Source organism: Triturus cristatus, chromosome 2_1, assembly GCF_964204655.1.
Source record: "Triturus cristatus chromosome 2_1, aTriCri1.1, whole genome shotgun sequence".
Lineage (NCBI taxonomy): Eukaryota > Metazoa > Chordata > Amphibia > Caudata > Salamandridae > Triturus > Triturus cristatus.
In genome coordinates, this window is record NC_140581.1 from 992,363,782 (window position 1) to 992,384,836 (window position 21,055).

The window sequence follows — 21,055 nt, forward strand, 5'->3', positions numbered from 1 at the left end:
GTGATATAGGGCTAGGAGGGAATTGAGAGGCTCGCAGGGATTAGAAGGGGAAGTATTTAATTGTACACTTGTTTTTTTACTCTGATACGCCATCGACTCAGACCTGAGACACTTGGATTTACATAGACTATACTGACAGCTCAACAACTTGCCTCTTCACATTGTGTTTGTATGTTATGTTGCATATTCATGCATTAAAAAAAAAAAATCAATAAAAGTTATTTTAAAAATACAAATTCAATCCAGTCAAAAAATACCCCAGAAAGGTAAAGAGTGCAAACATTCCAAAGCGCAACAGGGCCATAGAAATGGTGGTAAGCACTATACAAATGAACATATTATAGCATTAACATATTTCAATCCTAAGTGTTGATGACCCAATACATATAGCATATGAGGTAATTTTCTATTGACATGATGCACACTTTCAAACATTTTAAAAGTAGCATTGAGTTCTGTTTATTTGCTCCACATACTACAAATTATCTGCATTAGAAATCATATCCACTTTTACAAGCATCAAAAGGAATTCTCCCTACAATGAAAGGACCAGATGAACAATGCATAAATCAACCAACATGAACATAATTACCACTTTGTTATTTCCGTTACTGCAAGTCTGCTCAACAATTTCCAAGAGAGCAATGGCCAGCTGTTGCCGAGAGGTGCTCATCTCCGCTGAGACCAGACTCACTGCTGCTGAAGCAGATGACATGATCTGTAAGAGAGGCATCACCATTGCCAGAGCCACATCAGGAACATTCTGGGTCTCATAAAAGGACAGGATCTTCAGAGCTGGCCAGGAACAAAAACAACTTTTAATATGGGAGAGGCAAACGCAATATCAAATTTCAAGAAATAAACACAGTTTGCCGTTGTAATCTTGTAAACATGGTTGTTTTTTATTAAAACATAATTTGAACACTTGCAGGAATAATCACGGGGTACTTGGCAGGCCACCAGGTGGAGAGTTCAGTCAACAACACAAGAGCACTTAAAGCATCTTCATTTCCATCAGATGGTTTCAAACGCTGTTGAATTGACCTGTCCATCAATATTTTCATTTCTTTAATTTGTCTACATATTTTGCACTTGTGGAGAGCAGTTCACTTGCACTCATCAATGGACTGCATATAATCTGTATACTGGGATGTACTACCCTGATATGGTGGTTTCACTTACTATATGCTTTTGTAGACCACATTTCTGTTCCATTATGTTTGACAACTACTCCATGTGAAGGGTGTGCCATGTGGGGGTAAGGGAGGGTGATGGAGAAAGAAAGTTTACTACTTGGTTCTTTACTCGCGAAAACATCAACCCATTTCCATTACTGAAGACATATATAGCACATTACATGTCACAAAACAGCATTACAGATATTCAAATCACCACAAAATCGTGAATCAAACATATTTTTTGCATTCAATTATGGTCCTAGCGATCCCTTTTGTCTTTCGTCACTGGAGACATGGTTTTTTCCATCTTGTTTGGTACTAGGTACCTCTTTTCTCCCAAATGTACCAAGAGCACAACTTTCTTAGGCTACAAACAGACTGGCGGCTGAGTGATAGAGGGTCCTATCAGTGGGTCTGAGGGTCAATGCTCCAGAATATCAGTTGAGATTGCCAAAAGTAAAAAGGCAAACCTAGCTTTATCGGGGGAACCCTCAAAGTCCGAGCTTTCTTCAACCAACAGACATGGGAAAAGGGGCCCTCCTATGGCATGCGTAACGCCTATGAAGAAAGCAGTTCAGATGCTTGCAGAAGAGTAAATGTTCCTGCAGAGGTAATGCTGTTACTCTCTTTGTGAGTAACCCAGACGAGGGTGGAATATATTTATACGAATGTAAGGAGGTACAGTTCCTATAGTGCAAAGGAGAAAGAAAAAGGAAGACAAGGTGGAAAAATACTGGCAAATCCTAAGGATTATTTCTTGGTCCCCTCACACATAAAAAAGAATGTCATGCTTCATTATCGGGTGCCCTCCTCATAGGGCCGGTGCTGATATGTCCTATGGGCCCGAGAAAGGGTCACTTTAGCAGAGATCTCCCCATTAGCTGCAAGGCATCCACCCTCTGCACCTGTGGTCGCGCAAACACCACCTGATGGCAATCGTATCAATTATCCATACCCTAAATACCAGTTGCTCTCGTCTGCTCAGTCTTGATCCAGGCAAGCAGAGGAGAGTAGGTCTCTAGTGCTCCCCACGCAGATACCATGTGAGTACCGATATGACTTCTAGCATTTTGTTGCCCTTACCTTTTCTTGCCTCCCAGAGGCCCCCTTGATTTATCACATTTCTACCATCATTATTGTAACTCTTTCCACAATTAGCAGCTGTGTGCTACCCTTTGCTTTGACCTAAAGGGTTCTACTGATTGCTCCAAAGGGTAAGATCCTTTCTTCACACCTGAGGGCAACTATCCACTGATGATACGTTGATCCTTTCCAATACCTACTTGATTTATGTTGTTAGTCTCACGTGTGTTCACTTGCCTGACCTGTTGTGTGTTTCCTTGTGTTTACACTTTTTCACATTGTGGCGAATGATCAGCCCAACAAAAGCATGCGCATGTCTGTCTTAGGAGACACAATAAAACATTAAGGTGAGATGGCAGACCTTGAAACGCACTGGACCATATTTGCTCACAACTGGTTTATCTTATGTTTTCTTTTATGTTTCTTGTTTTATTTAGGTTGAACAATCATTTTATCTTTCGAATCCAGGTATTTTATTGTAAGGGAGTACCTAACACTACATATCACTTCCTAGTTGTGGGGTAGGGATAATTTTTAAGTCCTGAGGAAGCGCCGTGGTTCTGGCAGGGCCAATGGGCATGAAACATGTCGACCTGACCACACCCACTGTTTCAGGCTATTTGGGTACATTGAGCAATTGCAACAGTCCATTTTCAATCATTTTTATTCCTGCCAAGGGAACCACCATATTAAAGCCTAGTTGAGCATCTCTTAGACAGTTTTAGTTTCCCTGCACTTTATTCCACACACACTCCACCCCACATGTCAGATGCCCTGACACACAGACATTCCTCATTACTGCTAAAGCACAAGTTACTAGTTGTGTAACAATATATCTGTAAGTGACATTAGTTAGTGATAGGTTCCTTACCTTAGAATATCCCCAGGCGTCAGACTGGATCTGGAAAGTTTTGCTAGCAGTATCCCTGCGCGTCAGTAGGTGGCGTCGTGCGGCTCCGTGTCCGTCGCTGGCATCGTAAGCGCCGAGATGACGTCACGGAGACTACTTAGGCGCCACCCATGCGCGCTGACGTCAGTTCTGTACACGACAGGAACGCACAGCCATGCAAGAAACTGACCACTGGTGCCAAGAAACTAGGGCCCCGAAAGGGATGAACTAACCCTAGAAATCAGTTTGCAGAACGGGAAGGATGGGTGGGGCGGTAAGGAATCTATCACTAACTAATGTCTCTTACAGATATATCGTTACACAAGTAGTAACTTTCCGGTAATGCCGGGACTGTCGGGCCATGGCCCCGAAGGCCTTGAGGGAGCGGCGCCGGAAGCTGCTGGAGGTCTGGCTCTCGTCCCAGCGCCGTTCCGGGTCCAGTGACCGATCCCGTAAACGCTCGCGGGGGCGCAGTCGTCGCTCCTTGGGCTGCAAGTCTTCTCCCTCGGATTCGGGTAAGAGACGACACAAAAAGAAGTCGAAGAAGGGACAGTCCTCGGATGCAGACGAGGGGGACAGGGGTTCTGTCCCTGCGGCTTCTTTGGAGCCTGGGAGTCCCGCGGCCTACCTGCCTTACCCGGGTCCGTCGGCGACTCCCGAACAGGTGCAAGAATTTCTTGCTACCATGGACTGCCTCTTTAGGCCTCAGGCCCGCGGTCCAGTGTCCAGATCCTGTTGGGCCGCCGGCGTCGCCGACTGATCCAGCTTCGGCGCCACAGGATCTTGCGCCATTGGCTCCGGCCCCGTCGCCACAAGGTCCAGCGCTGTCGGCTCCAGCCCCAGCGCCATCCTCGGCTCCACCATGGGTGTCGTTCGTCCCACCCTTGCCTCAGTTCCAGGACCATTTTGTTCCCACCTGGGATTCGCATTGGGACGCGGCGCCGACTCGGCCCCGGCCGGTGCCATTTCTGACGCCGTATGTTCCTTCTCTGGCTCCAGCTCTGCCGCCGCGGTCTGTTCCCCATACGACAGAGGTGGAGGAGGACTGGAAGGGGTCCGAGGACCCTCTTGCCCGTCAGTGTGACTCCGAGCAGGAGTGGGTGGAAGACTTGGAGGATGCCGGCGACCTCGATGTGTCTTCTGACCCGGGATTTGCCTCTCCCCCGCCTACCATGGAGGAGGGCGCCTTCTACACGATGGTGCACCCGTCGGGCAGCTGAGGTCCTTAATCTTGATCTCCCTACGGTGGCCCTCAAAACTAATCGCCTCACTGAGGTGCTCCAGACGGCGTCCACTTCGTCGGAGCCCCTGCTCCCTTTTTTTTTCTTTTTTCTTTTTTTTATCGTCACAATTTTTTTAATCAGCCACACAGAAACAGACGCGTTTCGGAAATTCCTTCTTCAGTGTTTACATTGATCGCGGTGTAGAGGCATTTTTAAGTTGTTCACGTGATTAAAGCAACGACATCGAAAGCGGTATATGATGATCATATTGCACAATACATGGCGGCCATCTTTACATGGTACTCTATACAAATAAATGTATTAATGCCAAAGCTGCCATGAGTTTTGGAGACATAAACCTCTCTCAGCCCAAATTCTACTGCTCGAGGAAATGCATGAATTAATTTTAAACAAATGTGGTGTCGCTCAGCATAGTATATCATATATATACACACATAGAATGTGACGCTCTATGCAACGAGCTCCGAAATTCGTTGCTCATACTCAACAAACTTAAAACCGTGTATCGGTATTTCCAAGTATGCCTAACATACAATAGTCAACCTAAAATGTATTTCAAGCAATTCTATAAGGTGAATATTATCAGCTATTAACTAAATAAATACTGATTGTGAGACATTGAACCGTGAATCGGTGGCAGCAAGAGCAATTCCACAATAGTGATAGACTCCAAAACTTAATTACATAAAGATGTGAGCATAACCATTTTAGTGCAATATATGAAAAATAACTGAAATGTAGGTCAAGAGAAATTATAGAGCATAATATTAAAATCGGATCATCTCCCTAGGTGGACTGTAAGTTCCTCCCCACTATTGAGTCCTTTTGGTGCCTTAGACTGCAGATCAATTATATAACGGGATTCTAATCTCCGCAGCTTCAATACCCTGTCCCCACCTCTCAAGCTAACAGGTACATGGTCCACACCAAAATATTGCAGCAGTTCCCTGCTGCTCCGACGCCCGAACGCAAACACCCAGCCACAGGACAATCACAATCAAAATCCCCGCCAGCAACCCAAGAATGCGCAGCCCCACACCACGCACGGCGCCCCCCATGCACCCCAGCCCGCAAGGGCAGACCAGACAAAACACCACACGCGATGCCAAGCACGCGACAAATGCACCGATCGCTCCATGCCCTGCAACACCTGGGATGCCACAACCCAGGACTCCTCCACCACCAGCGCAAGCCCCGCACCTCCCACAGGGAAAGAAACCCCCCACATCCCCCAATGCTCCCGTCCCCTACGAAGTGGGCGGCAAGCGGCCCTGGACCAACCCATCCCCAAGCGACCTCGCCCCCCGGAAAGTCCCTGCTCCCTTTTAACGACGCCCTCACTGACGTCTTGTTGGGCACTTGGTCGCGGCCAGCCACAGGGGCCCCTGTGGATAAGAATGTCACCAGGCCTCACTGCCCGGCGCCTGGTGATCCCGCTTTTCTGACCACTCATCCAACACCTGAGAGACTGGTCATCCAAGCCTCGACGTCACAGAGTGCCTTTCCCACGGCTCCGCCAGATAAGGATTCTAAGAAGCTGGAGCAGTTCGGTAAGCTGTTGTTCTCTTCGGCCAGCTTGGGGCTGCGGTCAGTGAACACCGCCTGTTTATTGGGCCGCTATTCCCAGGCTGTGTGGGATACAGTTGCACTGGTGTTGCCTCAGTGTCCTGAGGAGACCCACGCTGTGCTGTCCCAAACTGTTGCTGAGGGTAAGGATGCGGCTAAGTTCGCCAGTCGGTGTGGTTTGGACACCGCGGACTTACTGGGTAGGGCGATTTCTTCGACTGTGGCGCTTCGCCGCCATGCCTGGTTGCGATCTACCGGGTTCTCGCCCGATGTCCAAAGCTCGCTCCTGGACATGCCCTTTGATGGTACTCGCCTGTTTGGCGGTAAGGCCGACAGTGCACTGGAGCGTTTTAGGACTCGCGAGACACGGCCAAGTCCTTTGGTCTTTCTGCAAAGAACCCGGCCATTCCTGGTTTTCGTTCCTTTCGTGGCCACGGCAGAGGCGCCCAGACGCGTTCCTTCAGCAAGTCTATGCAGAACCAGCCTCAGCGTGACCGTGGATGCGGCTTCTGCAGGGGCGGGTCTGGAAATCAGCGTGGGGGTCAGTCCACCTCTGCTGCTTCTACCTCCAAACCTTCCTAATCCGAGCTTTGTGGAGCACCCCACGCCGATGGGTGGCAGGATCCGCCACCACCTCCCCCACTGGCGCGATATCACATCAGATAAGTGGGTGTTGCAGATCATCCGCAGGGGTTACTCCCTTCCCTTTCAGTCCTCCCCTCCAGCCATGCCACCTCGGTGCCACTGCATGTCGAGGGATCACTTGGTACTTCTCCAGCAGGAAGTCACGGCCCTCTTGGCCAAGGGGGCCATCGAGTGCGTTCCTGGGCCGGAAGTAGGGAGTGGTTGTTATTCCCACTACTTTCTGGTCCCCAAGAAGGACAAAGGGGGCCTGCGCCCCATCTTGGACCTCCGGAACGTCAGTCGCTTCCTCCGGAAGGAGAAATTCAAAATGCTGACTCTGGCTCAGGTCTTGGCTGCCCTCGACCCTGGAGACTGGATGGTAGCGTTGGACTTGCACCACGCATATTTTCACATCCCCGTCCTGCCGGCCCACCAGCGTTACCTGCGGGTCACGGTGGGCCAGGAGCATTTTCAGTTTGCTGTGCTCCCCTTCGGCCTTACCAGCGCCCCTCGGGTGTTCACGGGTTGGAGCTCACCTGCGCAGGTCGGGGTGTCAGTCTTCCCTTACCTTGACGACTGGTTGTTGAAGGTGGTCTCGCCCCAGGCAGTCGTTAACCACCTTCAGACTACGGCCGACCTCCTGCATTTGCTGGGGTTCTCCATCAACGTGCCAAAGTTGCACCTGAGTCCCTCTCAGAAGCTCCCCTTCATCGGAGCGGTTCTGGATTCAACACTGTTTCGGGTTTATCCTCCCGAGTAGCGAGTCTGGGATATTCAGGCTATGATTCCGATCTTTCAGCCTCTGTCCTGGGTTTCAGTCAGGATGACCCTCCGGCTTCTGGGCCTGATGACCTCCTGCATCCTGCTGGTGACACATGCCAGATGGCAAATGCGAGCTCTGCAGTGGGACCTGAAGTTCCAGTGGGCGCAGTATCCGGGCAACCTGTCCAATCATATCCAGATCTCGGAGGGCACTGCACGGCAATTGCAGTGGTGGCTCACGAATAGCAATTGGGTCAATGGCAGATCCCTCTCCCTTCCCCAACCGGAGCACTCAGTGGTGACGGATGCGTCCTTCCTGGGATGAGAGGCCATGTGGGAGAGGCGGAGATCAGAGGCCTCTGGTCTCCGGCAGAGTCCCAGCTCCATATCAATCTGTTGGAGCTTTCGGCGATCCGACTTGCACTGAAGGCATTCCTTCCCTCTGTCCGGGGAAGTGTGGTGCAGGTGTTCACGTACAACACCACCGCCATGTGGTATTGCAACAAACAGGGCGGGGTGGGGTCCTGGACCCTATGTCAGGAGGCTCTGCGCCTCTGGACATGGCTGGCACATCAAGGCATCACCTTGATGGTTCAACACCTGGCAGGTTCTCTGAACGCCAGGGTGGACGAACTCAGCCGTCCGCCTATACCACTTCTGCCCAGAGTGTTGAAGAAGATTCGGCACGACCGGGCCCAAGTCATCCTTGTGGCTCCGGATTGGGCACCACCAAGATACTGGTATCCCGAGCTACTCAGTATGGCAATCGATCCCCCGATCTGACTGCCTCTTCGGGAGGATCTTCTGTCGCAGCAGCAGGGGACGGTCCTCCACCCGAACCTGTCCAGCCTCCACCTCCATGCGTGGGGATTGAGCGGCAACAGTTGACAGCTTTTGATCTTCCTCCTGAAGTCTGTGATGTCATTCTGGCAGCCAGGCGTCCCTCCACTAAGACGGTATACTCCTGCCGGTGGAACAAGTTTGTGGCATGGTGCGCAGCAAAGTCTGTAGATCCCCTTTCTGCCCCTCTTTCTGAGGTCCTTCTGTTCCTCCTGTCCTTGGCCCAGCAGGGCTCTGCTCTGGGCACTCTCAAAGTTTATCTTTCGGCCATCTCTGCCTTTCTGAGGCTTCCAGAGCAGCCTTCTCTCTTTAAGTCCCCGGTTGTTAACCGTTTCCTAAAAGGCATTACGCACACGTTTCCTCCTGTGCAGTTCATAATGCCTCAATGGGATTTGAATCTTGTCTTGACCTATCTGATGTGCACTCTCTTCGAGCCCCTTTATACCTGTCTTTTGCGTCTTCTCACTCTTCAGACAGCTTTCCTGGTAGCTATCACCTCTACCAGAAGAGTGAGTGAGCTCCAGGCTCTTTCTTCCAAACCTCCTTTCCTTTCTGTTCATCCGGACAAGGTGGTTTTAAGGACCTGTCCCTTTTTTTTTGCCAAAGGTTGTCACGCGCTTCCACTTCGGGCAGACCATCACTTTGCCCACATTCTTTCCGCCTCTGCATCCTTCAAAAGAGGAAGAGAGGCTCCACCGTCTGGACCCAAAACGTGCGCTCTCGTTCTACCTGAAGCGCACACAACAGTTCCGGGTGGATGACCATGGCTTGAGTATTACAGAGACAGACGCCTCCAGCATTGAATCTCTCAGGTATCCGAGGCAAGAAAAGAGTTGAAAAGCTGAGTTAAAAGAGGTACTAACTCCTGACAGAAAGTTTTATAAAATTGGGTGATGACTCCATCCGGCCCTGGCGCATTTGAGGATTTGAGGGGAGCGATAGCAGCAATCACCTCCTATAGTTGGATTGGCTGGTCTAGTTGGGAAGCGAGCGCCGGCGGCAAACGTGTCAAGGGAACCCCCCTGAGATAAGTCATTGGGTTGCCTTTGGGACTGTCAGAGGCGGAGAACAAAGTACTATAAAAATCTTTCAATGGCACTGCAATTTCGGCATCCGTGTGGACCTGCGCACCCTCAGCCGTGCGAATTGACCCCACGAAGCCGGAGAGGGTTTCATTGCGGGGCCTATGAGCTAACATGCACACACAGTGGTCACTGCTCAAATAAAATGTATGCTTGAGGCGCACAAGGGCATACTCCGCCCTGTCGAGGTCAAGGTATCTCAAAACGAGCCATTTTTCCTTCAATTCTCGCCAGACTCTGGGGGCACCAGAGCGTTTATGGATCAACTCTAGCTCTGAGGCCGTCTGTTCTAGTTGCTGGCATTTCTCCAGACGGAACCGGTTCTCGGCTGCCGAGATGGCAATGAATTTGCCCCTCACGACAAGCTTTAAAGCCTCCCATACCTACAATAAGGGGTTCTCCTTGGTGTCGTTGATGTAGAGGTAGTCACTAATGCCGTACGCACAGCGCTAACTGTGGAAAGGGATTGCAGCAGCATATCGCGGAGCACCAGTGTAAGGCACAGGACTGGGAGACATCGAGTCGCAGAGTAAAGGAGATTAGGGTGTGATCTGAAAGGGATCATGGCTCTATGCTCGCCTCTCTAATGTGAGCTATTAGAGCCAAGGACGTGAAGAAGTGGTCAATGCGGGCGTATGATTTATGTCCTGCCGAATAGAAAGTATAATCCCTAGAAGAGGGGTGAAGGTAACGCCAGATATCGCATAGCGCTCTGTCTGCCAGCCATCAAATGCCGTCGGGCGAGAAGGCTCCCGCTTGAGAAGAGCGTTAGCTAGAGCGGTCAAGAGTGGGATCCATTACTAGGTTTAAGTCCCCCCCCCACCCCCCCAATCATAATGGCCGCGTCCGGGGTAGCGAGGGCTGTCGCTAGCGAGCTGAGAAAAAAGGGTTCTTGACTCTCCTTTGGGGCATAGATGTTGGCCAGGGTGAAATTAAAGTTGACCCATTGTATTCTAACCATAAGCAGGCAACCCTTAACTTCGGAGATCGTGGACATTATCCTGCCATTACATTTCTGCCAGAAAAGGATAGCTACCCCGTTCTTCTTCGAGGGGCCTGAGGACCAAAGCTGGTGGGAAAACCATCAGGACTGCATGTGGGAGGTGTCTTTGGATAGCAGGTGGGTCTCCTGGAACAGGCATATGTCACTGTGGATTGCTCCAGGAGGGACAGCACTGCCGCTCGCTTCACTGGGTTGTTTAAGAATCGGACATTAACACTGATTATTGGTAACTCTCGGGTCAGGGTTTAGGGACAGAGAGGGCTGTATGGTGCCCCTAGTTCTTAGGCTTCATGGATAATACAAAGAGCACGGGCAAAAAGAAATTACTGGAAAGCCTTTGGAGGGGCTTGCTGGACTCCGGTAGTGTCGAGGAGGAAAAAGAAAAAACCCAGGTAGAAACATTTTTAGAACTGTAAGAAAATAAAGAATGACAATAGTCCGTCACAGTGGATCAAAAGTTGTGGAGCGTCGACCAGCCGGGGACGGGCCAGGTGGTGTAGTAGCTCCTTCAGGAGATCTCGACTCCCAAAAAAGTAGAACACAGAAAAGGGTACTGTCGTGGATGGTGGGCCTCTCCGATCCCACCTTCTTGGAGCCCTCCTGCCTGGCAATCATTAGCGTTCAGTGTTCAGTCCCTCGCCTTCATGAGACCTCAGAGAGTGCGACCAGCCGACGGTCTAGGAGCAGGCAGACACTTCTGTGGAAAAGACAGGGGTGATAAATGTCTCAGAAAGTCAAAGTAGAGCCCTCCAAGGAGCACGAGAGCCCGCGTCACACCATTGGGTCCATTGGGGTAGTCCACAAAGTAGCAGAGATGTGGGCAGTCGCTGTCGTCACTGGCCAGCAGGTGTCTGTGGAGGACATGGCCTAAAGGTAGGGATTCAACACTGGCCCCCCCGGAGGCTCACACCTCCAGCACCCACCAAGCAGCAGCGGAGGGATGATGTTCACCAGGAAACCAACCAACCCGAGCCCGCAACGCCCAGTCATGGGACTTATTTCTGGGCCATTGCGACTGCCAGAGAAGCGAAGAGAGGGTCCGCCCGCCGCAAGGGGCCCTCATCAGTGGGGTCTCTTGTGGTCTCAACTGCTGGGCAGGAGGGTCCCAGCTCTAGAGCATCGTCTAGGGGCAAGCGCTGGAAAAAGGGTTGTGCTTCCGGTGGTGCCTTGTGGTCCGCAACAGGGGCCCCTCTATTGCAATAACTTTCTATAGCCCTCATCGACACCAGCCAGGCGCTCTGCGGGAACCACCTGCCAAGGGCTTCGGGCATATGGCAATAATCCTTGAGGCCCTGTAAGGTCAGTTTTGTCCAGTTCCAGGGGGCCAGGTCTTCGCAAGGCTAGAGGGGACGGGGGGCGGTCCTGCAGCCGCCGTCTCCCTACGCTATGGGGCCTTGCGCACTCCCAAGGGCACACACAACCCCCTCGATTAGGCCCACCTGCTTCCCGGGGCCTCTCCTCTCAGCCTCGGTGCAGGTGGCAGGAGCTGGTTGGATGGGGAGGAAGCACTCTATCGAGTTCCAGGAGGCCAAGCCTTCGCAAGGCTAGGAGGGGGGAATCCTGCAGCCGCTGCCCCCCTCCATTTCGGGTCCTCAGCTCAGCCACACGGCCCCCCCAGATCCGCAACTCAGATGCTCTGAGGAGTAGAAGGAGATGTCAGGCATGGGGCAGGCCCAGGGCAGCAAAGGCAGCTGCAGAGGCTGAGCCAGAGGCCAAGCAAATCTCTGCCAGGCCCGCAGACTAAGTCCACAAACTGAGCCCACAGATGGATGAGCACTTGAGGTCAATGTAGAGCCATGGGTGGGGGTGGGGGTGGGGGGGCCACAGTCACCACGAGGGCAGCCCACACAGCGCCTCAAAGGTGTTCAGGCACCTAAAATGTCAACCAACCTCAGTATGCCATCCAAAGTGCCACTGTTTGGGGGGGCAATTGTCCCACAGTTCACTGTCTAGGGCCCCTCGCAGGATGCTCGCAAGATCCACAGGGCTGCAAGTGCAGGGCCGGGGCAGCACCAAATCCCATGTGTACAGAAGGCAGCAATATGTTGTCGGGCCCCTGCACCACCCAGACTCCCCACACAGCCGCTCTGATGCAAGAAAATGGCTACGGTCTCCTCTGCAATCCACACCTCCCCCTCCTCCAGCCCGCAAGGGTCCACCACAGCACCAGCCAAGTGGGAAGCGAGGAGGGGGAACTCAAATGGGAGATGTCCTCCACCCAGTCAGGGATCTGCGTTCTAGCTTTTAGGGCCTCCATGGTCACACCAGCCTCCGGGCCCAGCCAATCACACCACCTCCAGTGGCACCGAGGCACCACAGCAATAAGAGCCGGTTCACCTCTTCTGCGGTAGTTCCAGCCACTGCGCAGTCCAGGCAGTGCCAATGGCACGGGGCAGCTGTCCAATCACATGCGGGAGGTCTCACGGTGCCACTGCCAAGCTCACGGGGGATGAAGCTGAGCCAGCAGGAAGGGTGCTATGTAATGCAGCGGCAGGGACAGAGAGACTGCAAACACCTCTCGCCAGTCTGCCATTTGGCCCGGCACCCCGGAGCTGTAGTTTTAAACAGGTAATCTGAAAAGGAACCTTCACACAGTTAGCACCAGAAGAAGATGAGGCAGGATTATCCAGAGATGACCCAGGTTTCTCAGAAAGCAAATGGGTTTCAGTAACCCAACCTCCTTTCTCAGGAAAATAACCAGTTGGACAAAAGGTAGACCCTGAGATAAAATGCACTTAAGATGAACTGCCAGCATTCCACCGTTTGTCCTGCAGTGAGATAACCTAGTTGTGACTCTCGCTTCCCTGAGTAGAGCACTAGATGGGGAAATGATGGAGAAGTGCAGTACTAGACAAAAGAGTTATAATATCCAGGGGTAAGCACTTGTAGGAAGTCAGAATTGTGACAGAGAATTCCTGTTTCCATATTTACTGTAAAGAGTTACCGAAGACATAGGTCTAAAGTATAGAAAATGTCACAACCAAAACATAACAACAATATATTATTTGAGACTATAAAACAAGATCTCACTCACTTCATATGAACAATGGATGTGCTACCTACAATGGGTTGCGTGTAGGTGAAAAAACAGAGAAATGTACTTATAGATAGTATCAATACCGTTTAGATTAAGTGATCTACTTAGAAGGATGGCCGCTAGATGTCTCAACTAACCCCTCAGTCTGGTGGTGGACAGCTGTGCATGGTCCACTACCTTTCAGGTGGATCTTGAGTCCCTTTGGTTCCTGTTTGCCAGTTATGTTTGAAGTTGCAGAGAATGTATGGTAAACTGGAACACATTGGGGAATTCTGCTAGTCAGATGCTCTTCCCTAATACTTTAAAAAGCTACTGCACCATCTTCAAGATAATACATTCAACCACCCCAATGTCCCTAGCGAGCAAAAACAAATGCTTGGATATCTCGCAGAGCCCACAAGAGCAGCATCGCCAGACTAGACACAAGAAAGTGCAAGAAGGAGAAAAGATGGGAAGCAAACTCTTCGTCTCCTGACATGTCCTCCCTCGTCACTGCTCTCTCTAAACAAGAGTGGAAGAATTTCAGACAGGCTGTCAAATATTCCCATTACATAGAACAATCCAGAATTTCTCTATTTTTAGCCAAACGCCTGTGCACATTCTCTGCCTGCCTGACATGTGCTCTTTATTCCACTGTGCAACTCACATCCTGGTGAAGTGTAAAACTAACACTCTCAAACCGAAACTCACTAACATGTTCCTTATCCTAACTTGGAATCCAAACCTCTGTGTGGCTCAATATACCTTTGGCAATAGGCAAACCCTTTATTACACATGCATATAATATTCCTTCTTTTTTTGGTGAATGCCTTCTGAAATGCCTACATCTTATTTGCCTCTTCTAGAACAAAGTTCACTGTGCAATTTCCAATTTCAGCTCCTCTCACTGTTTGTAATATGGAGTCTGCATACTTTATACAAGGCCAGTAAACCATCTGAAGTGTCAAGCAAATCCCTAGAAACCTTTGTACCTCAAAGTACAATTCATCTTCCTATGCTAGAATGTGTAAAGTCACTGCTTCGCTGGGTTCTACAGTTACTTGTATTTGCATTTGGTAGTTTGACTTCACAGCACAACATCAGTGGCCTAAAAATGTTTGATGAAATGGATCACTTGTCACTTTTCTTTGTGACAAACTTCGAGATTTTTTTACATCTTGCTTTCCAGGATAGTTTGTAGACCATTGAGCTATCTAAGGGGCCATGGCTACTCTCTGTCCTGTTGCATAAGTTACAACTTTAGCGTAACTCTACAAGGTGTATTTTCCCACCCACGGCTGACATGGGAGAACGTAGTTCAATGCACCAGCGACTAATGTGAAAGACCAGTTATGGTAGCCCCACAAGACACTCTTCAATGTGTGATTGTTATAGAAGTATTGCTTTTTGGTTACTAATAATTCCATTAAGGGATCCGGGGCACAGTGGAAACAGCAACAAACCTTACTTCGTTATTCACAGTATTACACACATTGTACTAGGAATAATGAACACTTTTATATTAAAAGTGTTTATTGTTACAGGAACAGTCTGTTTCTCAGTACATTACAACTACACAGAAACTTATAAAAACAGCAATAAGACACGTTATACATAACGAGAACAAAACAAACATTTCCACCATTGTTAAAATGTCATTTAAAATGTTTTCTAGAACCTAACACCTACTTCTATGCGCTATACTATGAGAGCATGAAAGGCAGAGCAACTTGCAGTCTTGAGTTTCTTAGATGAAAAGGTGCACTGCATACCTTGTTGACAGCAAAGGCTATCTTTATCAGCGGAGGCGTGAAGACTGTTCCCCGCAAAGGGCAAAAGACCCACTGCAGTAGCAGTCAGTCGGTCTTCCTCGGGGACTTCGCTTTATCAGCTTCAGGCGAGACACAGCATCTGCGAAGTTTACTGGCAGCAGGTGAGACTGTCTCTGACAGACTATTGGGGGTGGTAATCTGGGCAAAGGACCGCTCCTGACAAGTGGTCAAGTACTTATATACTAAATCTTATCTGAAATTGGAATTTCTGACATAAGCTTAGGAATGTCTGATATAGATTATGTGCATCAATGTATGCATCCCAGACATTTCTATATGAACATATAAGGCAGAGGACATCAATTCAGACTACGCTATTTTGGTTATATGTTTGTATGGGTTCTTATTTGAACTTGACATACTGAGGAGTAGACATTTGACCCAGACAAATGTCGTATTAGATACTGTATCTATCTTATTTATCAGAACTTGACTATATCACAGTTCCTAGAAAAATAAGGTCTGGTGGCAATGATTATGCATAAATCAGGGAATATGGTGGCTTCCATTGTCTAAGCTAAGGAAGATGGCGGTCTCCACGAACCAAGATGGAGTTGGGCCTATTAGGATGGAGTCAGACCTTAGGGACTCTACATCAATTTGGATTCCTTTACCCACATCTTTTACAGCAAGTGGTATCACTGTATTTCGTCGCATCCACACCACCAAAACAATCTATATTAATATATAAAAATAAATAAAAGGTATACAAACGGATGTCATTTTCCAGTATTCACCTCTACAGGTAGGGACATCACCACCTATTCAGGAACAGCCAACACTTGTTTCCGTTCAAAATCATCTTTAGGATGAAACCAGATAAGTAGACCTCATTCTACAACTTCTACATCGACAGGAAGTGACATCACTGCTTTTTCAAACATCCACCTCTTCAGGATGGGACATTACTTTGCAGCCAAAACCATTTTAGAAGAAGACGTCAGTCGGACCTTATTTCCAAGTATCCAACTCTACAGGAAGCGACATCACTGCATTTGCCAGCATCCACTTCTTCAGAGAGTAACATCACTGCATTTCCCAACATCCTCCTAACTACAGTTAAGTCCTCACTGCATTCTAGCTGCTTAGATGGAAATCTCCCCTGTTTAGAGTACAGTCATGATCCCCTGCCCTGAGTGCCAGACTGTATCTGGTATCCTGATTTTTGATTTTGGCCTGGTGTCACACTAATCTAGAGTGCACAGAAGCCTAGCCTGTCCCTTGACATTAAGAAAGTCCTGGACCTGTCCTGTGTCCGGGAGGGAAGTACCAAGTGTACTCTTATTGACAGACAGTAGACTACTAAGTTTTTGCTCCCATTCCTGAAGCTAGACTGAGGAGAAAAACACTGAAGTGAGGGGAGAGGAGAGAGGGATTCTATAGCAATTCAATAATTTGATTAGGCCATTTGCTATGAAAGAGATGCTGATTACACTTCATGAAAACTGCCATTTGGTAGATTATGGAAGGGAGGGTTGGGACAGCAGACTCTTGTGCAAGGTTCGGACATTTTTAGGTGAGGATTGCTCCTATGTCTTTCCCCAATTACTCCTTCAGCTTGGCTGTTGTTTCTGTTGTGGTTGCTCCATGTAGGAGGATACCCTGCTGTGAGAAGCATTACTCTATACAAAGGCAGTGTCTGAAGAGTAGCCTGGAAAGGACACTTGAAAGGAGAACCACCTAAAACCACTTCTACAGTTGCAGGCAGTGAACAGACGTCCCTGTCTGTTCTTGGTGTATATAAATGGGACCCCACTATCCCACTTGTTGTTCTAGTTTCATTCCTTTACAGCCAAGGATGGGAGTGCTCCACAGTGTACTCGGAGGACTGCTGTGCAACAAGGGCTGGAGTCTGCCTAACAGACAGTCTCCCAGAAGTGAGGGGATACAACCTGAACCTGTATCTCTTACTAGAAGAGCTCTGTACCTGTTCTGAAGCACCTAGAAGCCTCCCTGCTACTGAGTGAGGGAAGGAGTGTGCACATCCTACCTGCGGTGTGTCTGTCCAGGAGGAGTGAGGAGAATGGTCTGCTGGTCCACAGTGTCAGCAGTGCTGTAGTCTCTTCCCACTAGTTTCAGGTGGGAACTGCAAACCTGAGACTGCAATTGGTGAGGCATCGGAGCTGTGAGTGCTTGCCAGATTTGACTAGTGTGCAGCCATAACTGCCAGTTGGAGATTTGGCCTGAGTGTGGCCGTGCCTGTGAAGACCTGTGATTGCTCTGATAGTGGTCACTACTCCCCAGCGTGGTGACTTGCCTGTGCGTAGCTGCCACAGTCCAGTGTCGCAATCAGCCTGTGCATGGATGAGACTGTTCGGAGACACCAGCCTGTGTAGGAGCTGCAACTGCCTGTTATAACTGGCAAGAGTATGGCTGCAAATGCAGACTCACAACTGGTCTGTCCATGACTGCATCAAGCACATTAACAAGTGAGGGTCCGGTAACTAGAAGAGCTGCCAGCTGGTGTGCAACTTCTCCAGCGAGAGGGTGTGAGCGCATCCGAGAGTCGGACAGCATAGCTGATCCAACTGGACTATTCCACTGCTGAATGGTAAGACTTAAGTGTGACTGTGAGATCCGAGTGCACCAATTTGTGAATGACAGTTAGCGCATCTGAGTTTTAATCCAGCTGCTGCCTTATAGCCGGGGGACCTGGGCCCCTGTAGGTGGAGAGAAACCTTAATCGGTGGGAAGTGGGGAGAAAGAGGGGCAAGGTGCAGCACAGCCCAAGTATCATTCAGAGACACTAAATTGTTGTTATTGAGTAGTTTGAATGGTTGTTGAGCTATGAGCCCAAGCACCCCCACAATATCTCCCTGAGAACCATGTGGCTACTCACCATCACCACCTCTGTGAGTCAAATTTGTAATAGGTTGTACATGGTCCAGTTTGGAGAGCCATAGTGGGCAGACTCCAGGACATTGGAGGGAAACAACTTCAACCCCCCACAGTTAAGGCCCTGCTTGCCCCTGGCCGCTACCCAACAGGGTCTGAAACCAGCAAAGGCCTGACACAGATAAGATCATTACTTGTTTGGCCATGTCAGACCAGAACCATTGCTTTATTGTTACTAGAGCAAGCACCTGCAAAATAATTTCTCATTGTGTGTCTAGCCCAGCACTCCACACTGCCCATCCCCACAAACGTACCCAGCCCTAGAACACACACTCACACATTATGCTCACAACACACAGATAGAACCTCATACACATACTCCCTCAAACTATTAAACGCACATTGCAGCCCTTGCTTAATAATGAACTCTCTGAAGTACTCTATGATCCAAACATCGCGGACCCTTATCTATCACAAGCTTAGCTCATCTTTACTTTCTTGAATATCCTAGTCGCCCTTGTCCCTACAGGCAAAAGCATCCAGCATATGGACCACGTACATGAGAAGGGGGGAAGCCTCGCCCTTATCTATAATTCCTCCTGGCCCTAGGAAAGCAAGCTACACAACTTTGTGGGACAGAGAAAGATCCCCAGCATGTCTGTAAAGAGTGTGACTCTGTCTGAAAGTCCCCATAACAAGCATTAATGCTTTTGACTCCCATCCAAGCACATACAGAACAATCAGGCTTATATGCTGAGGTCTTTCTATGATGTGGAAAGAGATCTAGAGCATGGCTCTGTTTTCAAAAGGGCAGCCTCTCTTTCTTAGGGGAGTAACTACTGGCATCTCCGCTGTCTATAGAGGAGTGGCAGTGAAGTAAATATAATGCAGGGAAGACCTTTTTCTCAGTTACCTGCCTAGGACAGCAGCTTACTGCTTTCTCCTGTATTTCTCGAACTGTTCTGCCAATTTCCTATGACAGGGTTATTCATCCATCTATGAGGTGTATGGTTGTTGTGTGTGCATGCATCACACGTGTGTATACATGTTGCATGTATGAGCTGATTGAATGTGAAAGATGTGTGGGTAGCAAAACAGTACACATGGCTACAACTACAACACATGTTCCATTTTGTATTAGGCATTCTCTAATGGTACCGAAGATTGAGGCTTAAAAGAAGGGCCAGCAAAGCAGATGTATATTGTAGGGCTCTTCCACTGAACATTCCAGGATCTCGCTCAGTGGGTCAGACAGTGGAGTGTTACTGACATTAGGAAAAAGAAATGGACAGCTGTTAAGCTAGGGAGTTCCCTCTGCCTTCCTGGCCCAGTATTCTCTGGGAGGGGTGAACTCCCACAGGTGAACAGGCTGCAAAGGAGGGCAGTCTTGCATGCCTTTGTGCTCTTGTTTTAGGTTGCTTCTAAGAGGAGAATCTCAGCTACCACCTATCCTCCTGATCACACTTGTCACAAAAGCCACGGCTAGAACAGTCCGCATGGAAATCACAAAAGAGCAGAATTGCTCAAAATCAGGCACAGAACTGAAATGCTGCAATACATAAGGACTGTCGGAAACTTGAGTATAAAGTTGAAGCAGAAACTTCCAGTCAGTGTGACAAACTTTCCTGACGAGAAGCCTTTGGCCCCACACCAGTGGCAAACCAGAGATTTCTTTGAGCTGCTCAGGTGTTGCTCACCAACTCCCCTTTGCCCAGTTCAGGAATATCAACGTGGGGAACAGTCGCATATTTTGCCAGGAGAGGCTGCCTGAAACTATCTTTGAAGAAGAGAGCTGACAACTGCACAGGAGGGACATTGGAGGTGCCCATGCATGACGATGATGCTGCTCTGAATAAACAAAGGCTGTGAAGGGGCTTGGTGAGTTTAACTGATGAAACTACATTGACACGGGGTGAGACCCGCATCGAGAGGCTGTGAGAAAGTCTGACAGCCTGGATGTCTCTCACAGAAAGAGGATGAATCCACACCTGTTCTAAGGGTGTTTGGGAATCTGGCAGGAGAAAGATTCCCACTTGCAACCCAGCGCCAAAAAGCACTCTTCAGATTCCTGCCTATTCCTCTGTGGTATTTGTGTTGCCCATGTTTGCCTTAGGAATATTTAATGGCGGCAATCCTATTAGGAGTCCTGAACGGTCTCTGACTCTTCTACTCTTTTGGTGTTTTCTGCACTACAAATGCAAGGCACCAGATTGTGAGATGTTGGCAGAAAGGCTAAGAAAATGACACCCTCCTACCATGTTATCTCACTTTTTTGTTTCCTGAATGGTCCTAAGCTCAGCTACAACTCAGCATGCTGTGCAGATGGCCATCACTTTAATTTTCTTTGCTCGGGCTGAGGGAAGAAGGGGTCTCCTGAGAAATATAGCCTCTCAAGCCTTTCCTGTCATCAGAGAAATAAATCAGTGGAGCACTGCTACCTTCCCTCTCTCCTGACTGTGGAGAGGCTTGGCACCAATCCCCACCATCCTCAACAGCCTGGTAAAGAAGCTCTGCCAGAGCCTCACTCACAATATAGAGCTTTGTCGGCTCTAAAAATATTGAAACGAAAACACCTTGGATCTGTTATATTGGTACACACTAAAAGATCAATGCTTTTTCTCTCTCCCGGTCTATGTCTGACTTTCTATTCACACTCTGCCGTCTATGCACCATTTTTATGAAATGACCCCATTATCGGTACCCCAAACATTCATCTATACCTTTGAGACTGTAATTCAGTTCTTTCTCCATCTCCCTTCTTTCTCACCCGGAACTAGCCTTTCTTCCTGCCCTATCTTCTCACCTATTCCCCTCTTTTTGTACTCTTCTCTTCCTGTGTCTTGCACTCTTCTTTCTCGCATCACTATCCAGGCACACCCTCACTCTCAAATTGTTTTACCTTCACTGACTTATCTTTCTCCCTACTTTATTTGCATGCCTGTATCCCATCGGCATTTTTTTATTGGTGCTCATATACCCATATTTTCTTTAGCCTATACCATTTCCTGCTTTCTCTCTCTCCCATCTTCATTTCCTCATGATTTGCCCCTCTTTTCCTCCCTTTATCTTTTCTGTTCTCTTTTCTGTCTCCCCTTAACTTT

The 21,055-nt window shown here is 48.9% G+C and overlaps 1 protein-coding gene across 2 annotated transcripts in view; it reads right to left on the reverse strand.

The window, feature by feature from the left end:
- FOCAD (focadhesin) overlaps nucleotides 1-21,055 on the reverse strand; it is a 1,730,079-nt gene that overhangs the window by 1,489,076 nt on the left and 219,948 nt on the right. For both annotated transcript variants that reach the window (XM_085634390.1, XM_085634400.1), the window contains exon 10: nucleotides 593-795. In XM_085634390.1, coding sequence (XP_085490516.1) covers nucleotides 593-795 — 203 coding nt within the window. The remainder of the gene's footprint in view (nucleotides 1-592; nucleotides 796-21,055) is intronic.